At 37.7% G+C, this 16,487-nt stretch overlaps 1 protein-coding gene across 1 annotated transcript in view; it reads right to left on the bottom strand.

Annotated features, from left to right (window-relative positions):
- LOC107595093 (unconventional myosin-Ie-like) overlaps window positions 1-16,487 on the bottom strand; it is a 58,321-nt gene that overhangs the window by 12,340 nt on the left and 29,494 nt on the right. Inside the window, exons 6-16 of the mRNA XM_016285406.1 lie at window positions 13,952-14,041; window positions 12,740-12,871; window positions 10,698-10,832; window positions 10,406-10,538; window positions 7,205-7,401; window positions 7,039-7,119; window positions 5,283-5,369; window positions 5,077-5,163; window positions 2,882-2,967; window positions 1,661-1,742; window positions 1,347-1,453 (exon numbers count right to left, since the gene is read on the bottom strand). Coding sequence (XP_016140892.1) covers window positions 1,347-1,453; window positions 1,661-1,742; window positions 2,882-2,967; window positions 5,077-5,163; window positions 5,283-5,369; window positions 7,039-7,119; window positions 7,205-7,401; window positions 10,406-10,538; window positions 10,698-10,832; window positions 12,740-12,871; window positions 13,952-14,041 — 1,217 coding nt within the window. The remainder of the gene's footprint in view (window positions 1-1,346; window positions 1,454-1,660; window positions 1,743-2,881; window positions 2,968-5,076; window positions 5,164-5,282; window positions 5,370-7,038; window positions 7,120-7,204; window positions 7,402-10,405; window positions 10,539-10,697; window positions 10,833-12,739; window positions 12,872-13,951; window positions 14,042-16,487) is intronic.

The raw sequence follows: 16,487 nt of genomic DNA, 5'->3' as shown, positions 1-16,487 counted from the left end.
ATAGATAAGATCCCTGAAGTTGCAAAGACTAAAGTCTCAAAACCAAAGAGATATTCTTTATCAAAGTTAAGACTCTGCCACGCCCCCCTAAAACGGCTCGTTCTAACACCCCCCCACAAATCTACCTCACTATGTGGGAAGATTTGCATAACGCTGCCCAAAATGTTCACGCAAAGAAAGAAGGCGTAACTTTTATTCTCGCTGTAGTATTGTTGCTGCCGCCATGTCGAGACTCTGTGTTTTGTTGTGAAAGTGAAACTACTTTATTTGGCCTAAAAGAGGACGATATCTGCTTCGTCATGCCTGGAGCTGATATGTGCTGGTCGCTGAGGGAATACATTAACTTCAAGCTGTGGATCGCCAGATCGGCTTTCACCGTGGACGAAGCAGAGTCCAGCCCGGGGTCGTCACATGTGGTTGCCGCAAGCCCGCTCACTCTAGCCCTCCAGCCGTTCCTCAATCTAGCCCCCGGCCTCTGCTCACTCTAGCCCGCCGAATGTGACGCTGTGTTTCGTTGTGAAAGCGAAACTACTTTATTAGGTCTTCCAAAAGAGGACACGACTAGAAATCAGTGGTTAAGCTGTATTTACAACACTGTTCCAGAACACTTCAACCCAAATATTCAGATGTGTGCAGCACATTTTATGGAGGACTGTTTCCTGATCCTGGAAGAGAAGACTACAATGCTGACTGTTCTGACTCACAGACTGCAAGTACGTTTTCATTTAAAGGATTTGCCACTGACAATTCAAATGCGAGTTTTGAGCAGTGTAGAGTAACGTTTGTAGTTTGTCATTTCTCCAATCACAAATACAGACATGGTTTTATGTTTACGCGGCGCGATGCAACGCAACGCGTAAGAAGACAGTATAAATCATTATAATCCGTAATTATGGATGCAACAAATACATAATTTCTAAAGTCCCCACTGGATACAACAAATGCCTTGTTTATAATGGGTTTTAATGTTTTTGTCTCGTTGCTCAGCCGGGACACGCCATCACAGTATGGTAGGGGCATAACATTTCCGTCACATGCTTGAGGCATTCGGCCAATCACAATGCACTGGATAGCTAGCCAATCACAGCACACCTCGCTTTTCAGACCGATGAGCTTTGTAAAAATCGATTTCAGAAATGCAGGGCATAGAGGAGAAACAATAATGTACAGTATGTGGAAAATAATGTGTTTTTTAACCTTAAACCGCATAAACACATTTCATTACACAAAATAATGTTATTTTTAGCAACATCATATGACCCCTTTAATAATAATGCTAATCAATAGCCCCTTTAATAATGCTTAGGAAGGAAGAATTCAACTTAGCCATGACCGTAGACACTCACCGGCTCTCCTCCCAGTCTTTAGGTTTCTTGGTCTCATTGGGTTTGATACAGCGGATGTAGTGAGGTGTACATTTCATCAGGGTGCTCACCAGATCATTGGCTTGTTTCTGTCATTAGAAAAAGAGGATGTGACAGAGCTAAAACACCCTAACAGAGTTACTTATGTGAGAGAGAAAAAAAACACAATTAAAACTGAAAACCACTTCATCTACACAGACAGCCAGCCAGTGTAGTATATAAGTAGAAACAGATAGAACCTACAGAGGTTCAGAGACCTGCAAAGAACCTCAACGCAGAAATGAGACTCATCTCACCTTGATTTTACTCCCTGCTGTAGTGGGTCTGCCTTTTTTCTCAGCATTGAGGTTTTCTGGGAACAGGGCACGGATGAAAGGTCTAATAAAGAGAATTAGAACAGACAGGAATGATTTGGGGTTGGTAGAAAAAGAGAAGAATACAGCAGGAGAAATACAGACTGTAACAGACAGGAATGTTTTGAATCATTTCTCCGCTGCAGACCAGGGTCACTTGAATTCCTCCGAGCCACAGTGCACAATGTTTCGGAGATCAGTATCACTGGGACAGTCTGAATACCTGTGAATTTTAATCTCTGGTGCTCACTGTCCATTTGTCTCACTAGATTTTACAGAGATTCAGCATACTGCAGTAAATGCATTATTATTGGTTTCCTTGTAGTATCTCTATTTTAATATTCATAAAATGTCATTGTATGTGGAGCTTGTTTAGCTCAAGTGTGCTCTTTGAGCAGATTTTGTACCAAATGCCAGTGCGTTACATAACAAAAAAAACATAGGCGTCTACTTTTATTAAGGAAAATGTTCTGGGCTCATATAATAAGTTAATAAGATACTCTGCAGTATCTGTTACACATAACCGGTTTAAATGCAGAAATCAAGCTTATATTTTAGGTTAAAGACAAGTTTTGTGTTATCTCAAATAGAAAGCTTTCACATGAGCATGCTTTGTTCTTAAACCTCTTTATAGGGTTAAAGGTCAGGGAGTGGAGCTGCAGAGCTACATCTGTGCAGATAGACAGGAAGCCCTGCTTTGTCACTGAATCAACAACTAAGATTTCTTTTTATTCTGTTCTGTGCATAGGACCTGCATGCCGGTGCGAAGGAAGTTACCCCGTGAACTCTGTGTGTGTGGTGCATATATACGCATGACACGTGTCTGAATGCCGTCTGAAAGCAGACCCCCAGAAGGCTTCACAAAGGGCTGCAGGAGGAGACGGTTTGCACAGATGGCTTCTGGGGCCCAAAAGAGGTCCAAGAGCACATAAGAGCGACGGGCACGCTCTACAAGTCCTACTCCCTTGAGAGACAGAGGGGCCTTTTTGATTAAGAAACAATGACAATCTCCTGCATACTTCTATTATTGGCCCTTCAGCTGGCCTGATTATACCCATGATTTACATATATTAAGATCTTCAAGTTCTCTGAGAGTCTGTTACAAGCAGCTGTTGGATGAGATCACAGACTGGCTGATTTTTATGATGGAAGTGACACACTTACATTTCACTGCTCTGCATCAGCTCGATCAGGTCAGTGAACAGCACGTCCCTGTTCCTCTCACAGAAACCCTCTGCATCATAAGACACCTGGACACACATAAAAGATCATTTAAAAAGTGTGTTCTAGACAGGGTTAGAAACTCAAGTCATTGTTTGAGCCACAGTTGAGCCAATAGATGCTCAGATGAATGTCAGTTCAACCAACCAATTACTTACATGTACTTACTTATGTACTTATCCAAGCATCGGTGGTCTGCAATTGAAAAAAATCGCTTGAAAAAGCGACTGTAGTTACTGTACTATTTATGCAACCCATCAAAGATGCATACATATTTATATATATATGAAGAGTTTGCTTGCAAAAACAACTTTTTTGTTTTATTGTGTTAGTTAGCTGTATTTTTTTGTTATTTTTAACCTAATAAAAATAACTCAACTGCAGTTTGATTGAGATTAATTGGAATGCACAATGAAAAAACATGATTTGTTACATTTACATTTGTTAAATCGCGTTTGGTCTCGTACTGTATCGCGTACCTTGTCAGTGTCGTGTGCTTTGCTTGGCCATTTGTTGTGATAAACAGGAAAGTGCGTCCAGCTGAATTCAATTTGAGTTTTGTTAAATGAATAAAAAAGAAGCTTAGTTTACCGCGGAAGTGGTCGCAGCTGCGGTCGTGTGAAGACCGAAGAGTGTAAAGACCATCGACTCTACCGTGCGACTCCACCGGGCAGGACACCGACAAAGGATAAGTATTGCTTTTTATTTCTCCTCTTTCCTACTAGTTTCACTTCTATTTCATTTTTTTATAACCATTTCTTACTATGTGTCAGTAAGTTGTTGTTATTTTAGCATGTGTGTTTGGCTCAGTGTTATTTTTTTAGGATTACTGATAAACTAATGTAGTTTGATTTGTATTAGTTATCTATTTTAGTTTTAGTTACAGTTGTAGTAATGTTGTAATTGTATTAGTTTTTTATTATGTCTATACAGGGTTTTTATTAAGTTTTAGTTTTACTTAATTTGAGTTATTTCAGTACTTCAACATACAAAATGGAAATGAAATAATATATATTGAATGTATTTATATATATGTATATGTATATGTGTGTGGCTGTACATACACATATGTAGTTGTTTTTTGGTGTTTGGCTTAGTGTTATGCTAGAATCATTATTATACTCATACCTTTTGTTCTTTTAATATTTTGAATTGTTTTTAGCTTTATTTTTTTGTTTTCATTTAAATGTTTAGTTTTGAAAAAAATTCATTTTGAGACATCCTATTAGGCTGCTTAATAATTTTATTGAATTATTATTATTATTATTTCATTCCTCTTCTTTTTTGTCAAGGTTTTATTTAGCCTCTTTTTGATTTTTACTGTTTTCACCCATCTTATTAATTTATTTATTCACTCGTTTATTTAATTATTCTTTCATTCTTTTTTTTAAATATTCTGACCTGTGAAGCACCTTGATCTTGATTTTAAGTATGAAAGGTGACATACAAATAAAATCTTTAATTAGTAGTAATAGTAGTAGAAGTATACACTTGTGTAGTAGTATGGTTTTAGATAAGGTATAGCATGTTGCATTGCAGGACATTAACTTTTACGTATTTTACTTTTAGTATAATATACTATATAAAACATTTACAAATATTGGTCTAAAGTGTCTGAAACCATTTTAGACCACATTCACAGCCTTTCAAGCTTAATCAAAACTCAGGAAATGAACCATCATACATTAACCTGGATGAAAACAATCTGACACACACCGCGTCTGAACACACAGCTGTCTGTACTGTCAGAAAATTCAGATGTCTCTCTCAATCCACAGAGACCAACGAAAGGAAAACAGCTTGTAAATTTCTCACAGACAAGCATTAGCTGTTAGCAGTGACACAGAGAAGCACTTTCTCACATGCTGTCACACTGACATGGATGGTTAAGGTTTTCCCTTGTGAATTTCATGGCTCTGTGTGTCTAGTTTCTCTGTGAGTAAAGCCAATTGAATTTGGACACATATCAAGCATTTTGAGGCCATTAGACAAACAGTCACGGGAAGAGAAAAGAGGCTTGTGTGGATATTGATCTGAGCTAATGTTAGTTTTATTGATTTACCATACTAGACAATGAAAGATCATATTCAGCTTTTGCAATAGCTGGATGTTTGTTTTGCACAGTTAGTGAAACTTACTACTTTACTCTCAATGAGGTCACAGACAATCTTATTGTTGAAGTACTCTATGGGAGTCCATCGGATTCCTTCCTGCACATACTCTTCCTGAAAAGAGGAAAAGAGCAGATGATGAAATTGATCCTTTACTAGGGTGCAGCAGATTTAAGACACAAATTCTACGTCACAGCAAAAACAAAAGCACAGGGGGAGAAATGAAATGTTACCTGCTCAGCTTTCAGAGTCAGCTCAATGAAAATCTGCTGCAGCTTTTCATTCACAAAGTTGATACAGAACTGTTCAAATCCATTTTTCTAAAAAGCAAATGAAAACAGAAAAGAGATACTGTCACTATGAACCACAAATAACACAGTAGTGGTGACAAAGGAAACAAATAAGTTGCAACTAAGCTTCAGTGATAATGTAACCATCACAAACAATGTTTCAACTGTTATTATTATCAATAGCATTTAAAATGCACAGTTGCTGATCAAGAATTCATCAAATTAAAAGGGTTGAAAACTCTGTTTTCAGAGCTTTATCCAGCTTTCTCCCTCTAGTGAAGACAACACAGGGAGTTATCTTACAGGTCTCAATACCAGATGCTAAATCAAGAGATTATCAGATTAGTCAAACTCATTAATATGCAGAGGTGTAAAGAGTACCTAAAAATCATACTTGAGTAAAAGTACAGATACCTTACAGTGAAAATTACTCCACGTTACAAGTCACCAATTCCAAAACAATTTGAGTAAAAGTCTTAGAGTATCTGATTTTAACAGTACTTAAGTATTTTACTTATACTAAATATAGGCTCAAAGATGCACTAGTCAAAGAGACACGCCAGTCAAAAACTGTAACGTTGTGGAGAAGCTGCAGAAAACAGCCAGGGGCAAGGATCTATGTGCAGGTATTTAATGGAAAAACTAGAACAAACAATAAGCCAAAAACCAAAGGGAACAAAGAACAGAATGACTGGCAAACAGACAACCATTACATTCAACAACTCACAAGGAACTAAAGAAACTAGGGCTATATATACACACAGGGGAATAACAAGCTTAACAAGATAAGACACACCTGGGGAGACTAATCAAGGGGAACCAATGAACAAACAGACTACAAACTGACTACAAACACCACGGGAGACAGGAAGTGACATAAAAGTCCAGGGCAAGGCACAGAGAGCATGAAACAAAAACAAGAAAGAGTTGATTTGTGAGGAGAGCAATCACATTTATTTTCTAAAACCAAAATAAAACTCAACCTCAAAAAAAGAACACCTCAAAATTGAAAAAAAATAAATAAAAAAAGGTCTCTTCAGTATAATGGAAAAATAAAATAATGTTAAGTAAAATTTAAAAAGCCGAAGCCTTCTTGCAGTGGATGTGCTGGTTTGGGCCTCATTGCCGGCTGCAGTCATGTCCTCATCTCATATATAAAACACCTCTGATTCAAAAATACTTGCTAAGGAACTCGCATTCACATAAAGTAGCTTTGTTGACTGTGTTGTCATAAAGTTTGGGTGAGTAAGGGCAAAACGCAGAAGTTGCAGTACTTTCAGTGACCTGTAATAGGCAATATCACGTCTTTTGTAGCAGAAATAAAGTGCTGCAGAAAAAGCTAGGTCCATGCAAAATGTAATGTGTAACTGCAACACTCATTTCAAATGTAGTGGAGTAAAGAGTACAGATACTCATTCAAAAATGTAGTGAAGTAGAGAGTAAAAGTTGTTAATATCTTTGATACTCGGTACAACTACAAAGTACCCGAAAAGATACTCAAGTACAGTAACTAATTACATTTACTCCAATACTTTACACCTCTGTTAATATGTTATCTGTTTACAAAAGCAGAGGGGAACCAATCCAGGCAATTAAAAATCAGTAATCTTCTCTCATTAGTTAGACTGGATAGCTACACATCCAGTTAACTGCTGTGAAAAGAATCACTCCATTAGTGAAGAGTAAATAAAATACTCACCTGAAATATCTCAAAGCCATAAATATCCAATACTCCAATGTTCAGCTCCTGATGGTCCTTAACCATGGCTTTATTGATCGACTAAAGAAAAATAGGAAACCATTCAGTTCTTACTTCTTCTCTAACATCTGTTTTTACGAGGGATGTAGGTGTATATGGCTTGTACCTCCACCAGGTAGTCAAAAACACGAGCGTGCAGGGCTTTGGAGAGAGCGTCACGTGTGAAACACGCCTGTTCCACATTCAGAGTTACGTCTATAGACTCGGACTTGCCCCCCCACTTGCCATCTATCTTACGGCTGGTGAGTTTTTCTTTAAGACGATGCTGATCGATGCCCAACAGGAAGGCAGGAAATGCCAGAACTATGAGCAGGAGAGAGAACAGTTTGGTAGAGTCAGAATGATAATTGCACACAATGGTATATACAAGTGTTTCTAAATACGTAATATACAGTAGCTGTTCAAATGTTTGGGGTCAGTAAGATTTTTGGAATGATTTTGAATGTTCTTATGAAATATTATTACAATTTATAAAAACTGAATTGTCAGCAGTAATTACTCCAGTCTTCAGTGTCACATGAGGAAGTCGTGGCCTAATGATTAGAGAGTCGAACTCGTAATCCAAAGGTTGCGGGTTCGAGTCTCGTACCGGCAGGGATTGTAGGTGGGGGGAGTGAATGTACAGCGCTCTCTCCCACCTTCAATACCACGACTGAGTTGCCCTTGAGTAAGGCACCGAACCCCCAACTGCTCCCCGGGCGCCACAGCATAAATGGCTGCCCACTGCTCCGGGTGTGTGTTCACGGTGTGTGTGTGTGTTCACTGCTGTGTGGTACTGATGGATACATCCAAATGGATGTACACTAATTCCGAGTATTCCATACTTGGCCACATGTCACGTCACTCACATGATCCTTCAGAAATAATTCTAATATGCTGATTTGAGAAACATTTCTTATTATTATCAATGTTGAAAATTCATTTTTGTTGAAACTGTGATACATTTTTTTCAGGATTTTATGATGGAAAAGTTTAAAAGAAGCATTTATTTGAAATTTTAAATCTAAAAACAGTATAATATTATATAACAATATAATATAATATGTTAGATTATAATACAATTATAAAACTTTTCTTTTTCAATACATCTGACTCATGTGACTCATGTTTTTTGGTGTAGTCACAACACTCCTCTGAGGAGAGACACGGGTGAGACACAAGTCACTAACAGCCCTGCGCCTCGCTCCATTTCTGATGAACCCCGCCTCGTCACTGACTCACTGCCCTCATTCAGTCCTGATAGTGATGCACTCTGTCATACTGCTTAAGTACGGCTCATTATTCAGTTGTTTCGGGTGTGGTAGAACAGAGCGCACTAACTGGTCTCCCAAAACAATGCAACTATAAAAAGATCCGGGATTGTCCATGGCTCTCAAAACTACCCTTACATCGTGTCAATCAAAGACCTCTATTAAAATGTTATGTATTTGCAGTGGAAGATGTTATCCATAGGATTTATTTCCCAGGATGCATGAGCTCTTTGCATACGGTTTCGTCATAAGCAGGTAGCCGAGCATTTGTGCCGCGTGTGGTTTTTACATTGGCAAGCCAACACTAAATGTGTGAAAGCCACTGGCGGCAGACAGGAAGAGGGGTTAGGGGGCTGGGAAGGGCCAGAACAGGAAAAGCACTGATTAGCTTTGTCTGCTCCCAGCACAGCAAACAGCCTCTGTCAATCAAGTGCATTGCTCCACCTGAGAGCTTTAAAACACTTGAAGGGAAGAAGAGAAAGAGGAAATAGAGGGGTGGGCTGGAAGTTCAGAGTTTCACTGTGTAATTTTAGGCTGTGATGTAATATGCAGATACCAGGCGCATAAACAGAGCTCTGTTTTCTGGGGTAATATGGTGTGGCAAGACAGTTTGAGTTCATGCCATTAAATAATCTACAGCACATAGTTCAAACGAGGACACCGAAACGAGGAACTATGCAAAACTCAGTCTATGTACATACACTCGTCATTTTCTACAGCAGCATAATTCCCTGCTTCCTTGAAGCCGATGTTCCCAAGGTGAAGAATTCCTGCCACAATCTGCAGTACCAGGGTGCTCCCCGGGCGCCACAGCATAAATGGCTGCCCACTGCTCCGGGTGTGTGTTCACGGTGTGTGTGTGTGTTCACTGCTGTGTGGTACTGATGGATACATCCAAATGGATGTACACTAATTCCGAGTATTCCATACTTGGCCACATGTCACGTCACTCACATGATCCTTCAGAAATAATTCTAATATGCTGATTTGAGAAACATTTCTTATTATTATCAATGTTGAAAATTCATTTTTGTTGAAACTGTGATACATTTTTTTCAGGATTTTATGATGGAAAAGTTTAAAAGAAGCATTTATTTGAAATTTTAAATCTAAAAACAGTATAATATTATATAACAATATAATATAATATGTTAGATTATAATACAATTATAAAACTTTTCTTTTTCAATACATCTGACTCATGTGACTCATGTTTTTTGGTGTAGTCACACTGCTCCTCTGAGGAGAGACACGGGTGAGACACAAGTCACTAACAGCCCTGCGCCTCGCTCCATTTCTGATGAACCCCGCCTCGTCACTGACTCACTGCCCTCATTCAGTCCTGATAGTGATGCACTCTGTCATACTGCTTAAGTACGGCTCATTATTCAGTTGTTTCGGGTGTGGTAGAACAGAGCGCACTAACTGGTCTCCCAAAACAATGCAACTATAAAAAGATCCGGGATTGTCCATGGCTCTCAAAACTACCCTTACATCGTGTCAATCAAAGACCTCTATTAAAATGTTATGTATTTGCAGTGGAAGATGTTATCCATAGGATTTATTTCCCAGGATGCATGAGCTCTTTGCATACGGTTTCGTCATAAGCAGGTAGCCGAGCATTTGTGCCGCGTGTGGTTTTTACATTGGCAAGCCAACACTAAATGTGTGAAAGCCACTGGCGGCAGACAGGAAGAGGGGTTAGGGGGCTGGGAAGGGCCAGAACAGGAAAAGCACTGATTAGCTTTGTCTGCTCCCAGCACAGCAAACAGCCTCTGTCAATCAAGTGCATTGCTCCACCTGAGAGCTTTAAAACACTTGAAGGGAAGAAGAGAAAGAGGAAATAGAGGGGTGGGCTGGAAGTTCAGAGTTTCACTGTGTAATTTTAGGCTGTGATGTAATATGCAGATACCAGGCGCATAAACAGAGCTCTGTTTTCTGGGGTAATATGGTGTGGCAAGACAGTTTGAGTTCATGCGATTAAATAATCTACAGCACATAGTTCAAACGAGGACACCGAAACGAGGAACTATGCAAAACTCAGTCTATGTACATACACTCGTCATTTTCTACAGCAGCATAATTCCCTGCTTCCTTGAAGCCGATGTTCCCAAGGTGAAGAATTCCTGCCACAATCTGCAGTACCAGGGTGCGGTCCATCCCTGAGATACCTATCACGTCCATGGCATGCTGGGGTCAGACAGAGGGAGGAGAGGGAGGTTACAACAACAGTGTCTGCAAATATGGAAATACTTGTCATATTTGAACAAGTACAATTTTCACAGCTACATAAGACTCCCAGGACAGCAGAGTGTGACTGAAATACCAAGCTGCCTAAATCATACTTACCAAGGTTTCCTGGAAGTCGTGCTTGTCATTAATATCGTCAACCTTGTAGGAACCTGACTGGTTGAGGTAAGAGTAGTAATCCAGTTTGGTGATACCCAGACTACTTTTCTGGTCTCCATTGGCTCCCTCTATTAGCTGTGAAAAGATGTAATATTTTCTTCAAGTTCAGCACTTTTATGTCCCAAGGGTTGATTTGTACTAAAACCAATAAACGTTTTTCAAATTTTGGTCACACTTTAGTTTGGGGACCAATTCTCACAATCAACTAAATATTAACTACAACTCAATAATGTCCTAATTTGCTGCTTATTAATAGTTAGTGATGTAGTCGTTACATTTTTGTATGGGGTAGGATTAAGTGATGTAAAATATGGTCATGCATGCAGAATAAGGCAATATGTACTTTATAAATACTAATAAACAGCCAATATTCTAGTAATATGCATGCTAATAACCAACTAGTTAATAGTGAGAATTGGTCCAAAACTAAAGTGTTACCCAAATTTTTTGTGTTATATTAAGGTCACATTAAAAAGGTCTCATAAACTTGTTACTGTAAATTAAGCTCCTAATAAAGTTTTTTGTAAAGGTATTATATGATGTTAGATATTTCTTCACCAGGCAAATAACAGTGTTAGTGAAAAGCATGCTTGAGATTAAATATGAGATGAAATATTAAGAAAATAAGTATAAATCAATGTAAACATCAGTTTTATTATAGTTTATTATAGTTATTATGCATCATTTCCAATCAAGTTTAATCAAGTTTGTCAATTCATATACACTACCATTCAAAAGTTTGGTGTCAGAAATTTTTTTATATTTTATTTTTTTAAAAGAAAGGATGCATTATTCAGCAAGAATGCATTAAAAAAAACTAAAGTTTTTCATCTCAAATAAATGCGTTTCTTTTCAACTTTCTATTTATCAAAGAATCCTGAAAAGATTTATAATGGTTTCCACAAAGATATTAAGCAGCACAATAATTTTCAACATTGATCAAAAGTAAGAAATGCTACTTGAGCACCAAATCAGCATATATTTTTTCTCAAATAAATGCAGCCTTGTTGAGCAAGAGACCTTTCAAAAACATTAAAAGAAATTTTACCAACCCTTAATGTCTGAACCTTAATGTAAAAAGTCTGAAAATATTAAAGAAAGGATGCATTATTCAGCAAGAATGCATTAAAAAAACTAAAGTTTTTCATCTCAAATAAATGTGTTTCTTTTCAACTTTCTATTTATCAAAGAATCCTGAAAAGATTTATAATGGTTTCCACAAAGATATTAAGCAGCACAATAATTTTCAACATTGATCAAAAGTAAGAAATGCTACTTGAGCACCAAATCAGCATATATTTTTTCTCAAATAAATGCAGCCTTGTTGAGCAAGAGACCTTTCAAAAACATTAAAAGAAATTTTACCAACCCTTAATGTCTGAACCTTAATGTAAAAAGTCTGAAAATATTATTTAATGGTGTGTATTTCTATATAGGATACATGAAATGCTAGCTCTGAAATTAACCCTGGCCAGTCAAAACAATCCAAAAACATTACAAAAAGTTTTCAAATGTCATTTCCACCACCGTCATTTTCACTACAAAACACCATTAAACAATACAAAATTTAAGATGTGGAGGAAATGACACTGTGGTGGGATTTATGACTTTCTGGAAAAAAAAAATCTCCTGGACAATGCTAGCAGACAAATGAAACAAACTAGTGAGAGTGCGAAAAGTCTTTTAGGAGGGTTTATTTTCTAAAAGTCCGCAAGGCCAAAAGTGTCCACAGTTGAAGAAAAAGTCCTAAATAAACGTAACCATAGGAAAACTCTCAAACTCTCCCTCTTCCAAAAAACCCAAGTGGTAAACTCAGAACAACGTGACCTGCTTTTCAGAGCCAAATGGCTCCATCTTCCCTTTCCTGAATTTTACTGCGGTTATTCATTCAATTTTTTCTCATAACGTGGTGTATTTATGCTACTGATGATCACAGTGACATCTTCTGATAGAAGAAGCCCACCACGTGTCCTCATTCGCACCTGGTAGAAGATGTGGAAGCTCCTCTCTCCAGGATTCCGCATCACCACACGTGATTTTTCCAAAAGGAAGTTGGAGATTTTCCCACCATCTGGCTCACCGCCGGAACTGAACTGAATCTCAACGTATTTCCCCTGTCAGGGAAGATGAATGTTAAAAAGGCACAGCCGTGATGTACTGCAGGTGGATGTCTATGCCCAGAACTGAAAATAAGAGGAAATAGGTGCTTTGACACACACAAACACCCTTCACTATCATTTAAATGTCTCTCTCTGTTCGTTTATGTGTGCTGCAGCTGTCCGCACTTACCAGACATGTCCAGAATTAAATCTGTAACAACACTACCAGCCCCTGTAGGACCCCTGAATTCATCTAGATGCTTTTTCATTCACAAAATTCTCCTATCCACTACACAAGCCATTTGTACCACTGCTAATCCATTCTTTTTACAACAAAACTACACCAGTCCAAAGAGAACAAAAACAAGACTGACATGTATGGGCATAATGAAGCAGAACTGCAAGTAAATGTGGCGTTCAACATATTTTGTAATGGCCGCTTTGGCCTGCGAGCATTTTTAAGCACAGTACTTGCCACGTTTAGGTCAAAGCCTTACGATAACATAATTTTTAATCAAATGTTCTTATTGCAGTGGCAAAACATTGTTCTTTCTTTCTTTTTGTATTTTAACTGGATGATCACCCTTTTTTTTTGGTTCTAGTGCAACTGTGTTCCTCTTAAATTTATCATGAGGACAATATGCAGCCCAACTCAAGACATCTGCTGTCACTTTTCTTCAATAAAATAAATCTATGGGAGGATGATCGGAGCTTACAAATCGACTGGAGTTGTTGTTCACAAAAACAAGACTGACATGTATGGGCATAATGAAGCAGAACTGCAAGTAAACTGCGTTCAACATATTTTGTAATGGCCGCTTTGGCCTGCGAGCATTTTTAAGCACAGTACTTGCCACGTTTAGGTCAAAGCCTTACGATAACATAATTTTTAATCAAATGTTCTTATTGCAGTGGCAAAACATTGTTCTTTCTTTCTTTTTGTATTTTAACTGGATGATCACCCTTTTTTTTTGGTTCTAGTGCAACTGTGTTCCTCTTAAATTTATCATGAGGACAATATGCAGCCCAACTCAAGACATCTGCTGTCACTTTTCTTCAATAAAATAAATCTATGGGAGGATGATCGGAGCTTACAAATCGACTGGAGTTGTTGTTCCTCACTGTCTTAGCATTCCCGAAGGCCTCCAAAAGAGGGTTGGACTGTAGAATGATGTCTTTGACATGCTGTGTGGATATAAACAGGAAAAAGAGAGAGATTGAGAGTTACGTTGACGTTTTGGAGGATTATAAGTACAGAACTTATGCTGATCTGGAACTGATGAAATGAGATCAGTAGGTAATACCCATCTTGTACGGTGAATTCAGGTCAAATTGGTCATCTCAACATCAAAAAATGGCCTAAATGACCTGAATTCACCGCACACATACATATCAACATCAGTATGCATGCACATTCCACACAGAATTTGCACAGCTTCGTCTACTTTGAGCAGCCAAGAGACAGACACACAGATGCAGAAGTTCTGGGATATCCAATACCATCGCTGTTTAAGACATTTCACGTCTGGAGAATAAACTCCCATCTTTAAGTCCTTCCATCAAACATATCAAGTGTACAAATTGCATAAAGATATTTTTTAAGAAATTTGAAGTTAAAAGTCACTTTGCTGATGTAACCAAATTAGAGCTGAGGGCTTGTTTGCATTTGCAACACCAGGAAAAACACACATGGATAACTTGCATATGGACAGAGAAAGGGTACCAACTACTGTGTGGACCACACAAATAAAAAAAATGTATATACAGAGAGATGAAAAGAAAAGAAAATGTGGGAGATGAGCACGAAATCAGGATGTACCATACAGCAGTGATGGTCATATGATAATGAGGCACTGTGACATTCGAGAGATCAGATAAAGCATACATAGACACAGCAGAGCAGGCCACGCAGTGAGACTTTCTGTTACGCAACAATACGCTACTTTGTTCAAGATACCATCAAACATACTCATCAAAACACAAGTAACAGCCTGTTTACTATCAAATCATTGGATTTAATCATGGAATCATTTCAACACTCTGTATAAATAAATCAATTAATGAACAGCTATTTTAAATTGTACTAATATTTCACAATGTTACTGTTACTGAATATTTGAAGAAATATATGTCTTACAAACAAAATTATGCGTGTTAGGCTTCTAGATTTAGCACTGACAGCAATGCTTGTTACAAAATAATACAGCATTTAATGTTTTACTAAACAAAATTTTTATGATCATAAAATCCAGACTCTAATTTTCCCACCTACAGCAGTTTAAAAACAAGAACAGGAGGGTGTTAACAAGCAAAACCAGGCCCCTGTGTGCCCCACAGCACAATACTAAAATCTGCTCAGCAAGCTTTTAAGAGGGTCAGAGAGGGTTTAGTAGATTCTTATCCTCAGTTAATACAGATCAAGTATAATGGCGTTGGCGAGAAGTAAATATGTTTCCATAGTACTCCACAGTGAGCTGTCTGTAATGTGTTGCTTGGTAATGGGAACACATGCTTATTGACATATGTGAAGGGTCTGCGTTTGAATCAGATTTCATACAGAACAAATGGTTTGTTTATATTGACAGTAATCAGTCATATTCTTATGGGATCATATGTACACATCTGTGCGGTCTGAACAGTGAATGTTTATGCTTATCAAAAATACAGTAAAAACAGCAATAGTGTGAAATTACTACAATTTGAAATTATGGTCTTGTGTTTTAATTCTGTTATGGAATGGCTGTGTGAATGCAAGCGCATGATGAAGATGATACTAGAACAGACTTCAATGAAAAACACAGGAGAATAGCACAACCATACACTAACGCAAAGTAGGATGAACCAAGGGAAAGGTACAAGTCAGGGTTTATATGCATAGAACAAACAAAGGGAACTAATGAGTCAATTAACACGCACCAGGTGGACAAGAACTAGGAAACTACGTCACAGGGAAACACGAACACCGAAGACAAAATCCACAATGAAAAAAAAAAAAAAAAAAAAAAAAAGCTCTCATGAAATCCAAAATGAGCCAATATTTGGCATGACATTTCAAAATGTCTCACTTTCAACATTTGATATGTTATCTATATTCTATTGTGAATAAAATATAAGTTTATGAGATTTGTAAATTATTCCATTCCTTTTTTACTCACAATTTGTACAGTGCCCCAACTTTTTTGGAATTGGGTTTGTATAATTTATTCCTGTGATGGCAAAGATGAATTTTCAGAAGCAGGTCTTCAGCGATCCTTCAGAAATCAGTCTAATTTTCTTATTTGGAGATTCAGAAACATGTTGAAAATGCTGTGCTGCTTAATATTTTTGTGGAAACCTTAATTCAGGATTACGTGATGAATAGAAAGTTCAAAAGAACAGCATTTCTTTGAAAATAGAAATCTTTCGTAACATTATAAATGTTTAATTTTCACTTCTGATCAATTTAATGCATGCTTGCTGAATAAAAGAATTAAGTTGTAAAAAAACAAAAAATTTTAACGGCAGTGTACAATACATGTACACAAATGCATCCAGTCAACAGGGCAGGAAAATTTGCTAAATGCTTATACTCAAATTAAACCAGATGAAAATGTCATTAATTAATCCCGTGTAGTTACATTTCTTGTACTTC

Source organism: Sinocyclocheilus grahami, unplaced genomic scaffold (genome assembly GCF_001515645.1).
Source record: "Sinocyclocheilus grahami isolate Dianchi unplaced genomic scaffold, SAMN03320097.WGS_v1.1 scaffold196.1, whole genome shotgun sequence".
Taxonomy (NCBI): Eukaryota; Metazoa; Chordata; class Actinopteri; order Cypriniformes; family Cyprinidae; genus Sinocyclocheilus; species Sinocyclocheilus grahami.
The sequence above is the reverse complement of the archived record's forward strand: the minus strand, read 5'-3'. Positions and strand labels throughout refer to the sequence as shown.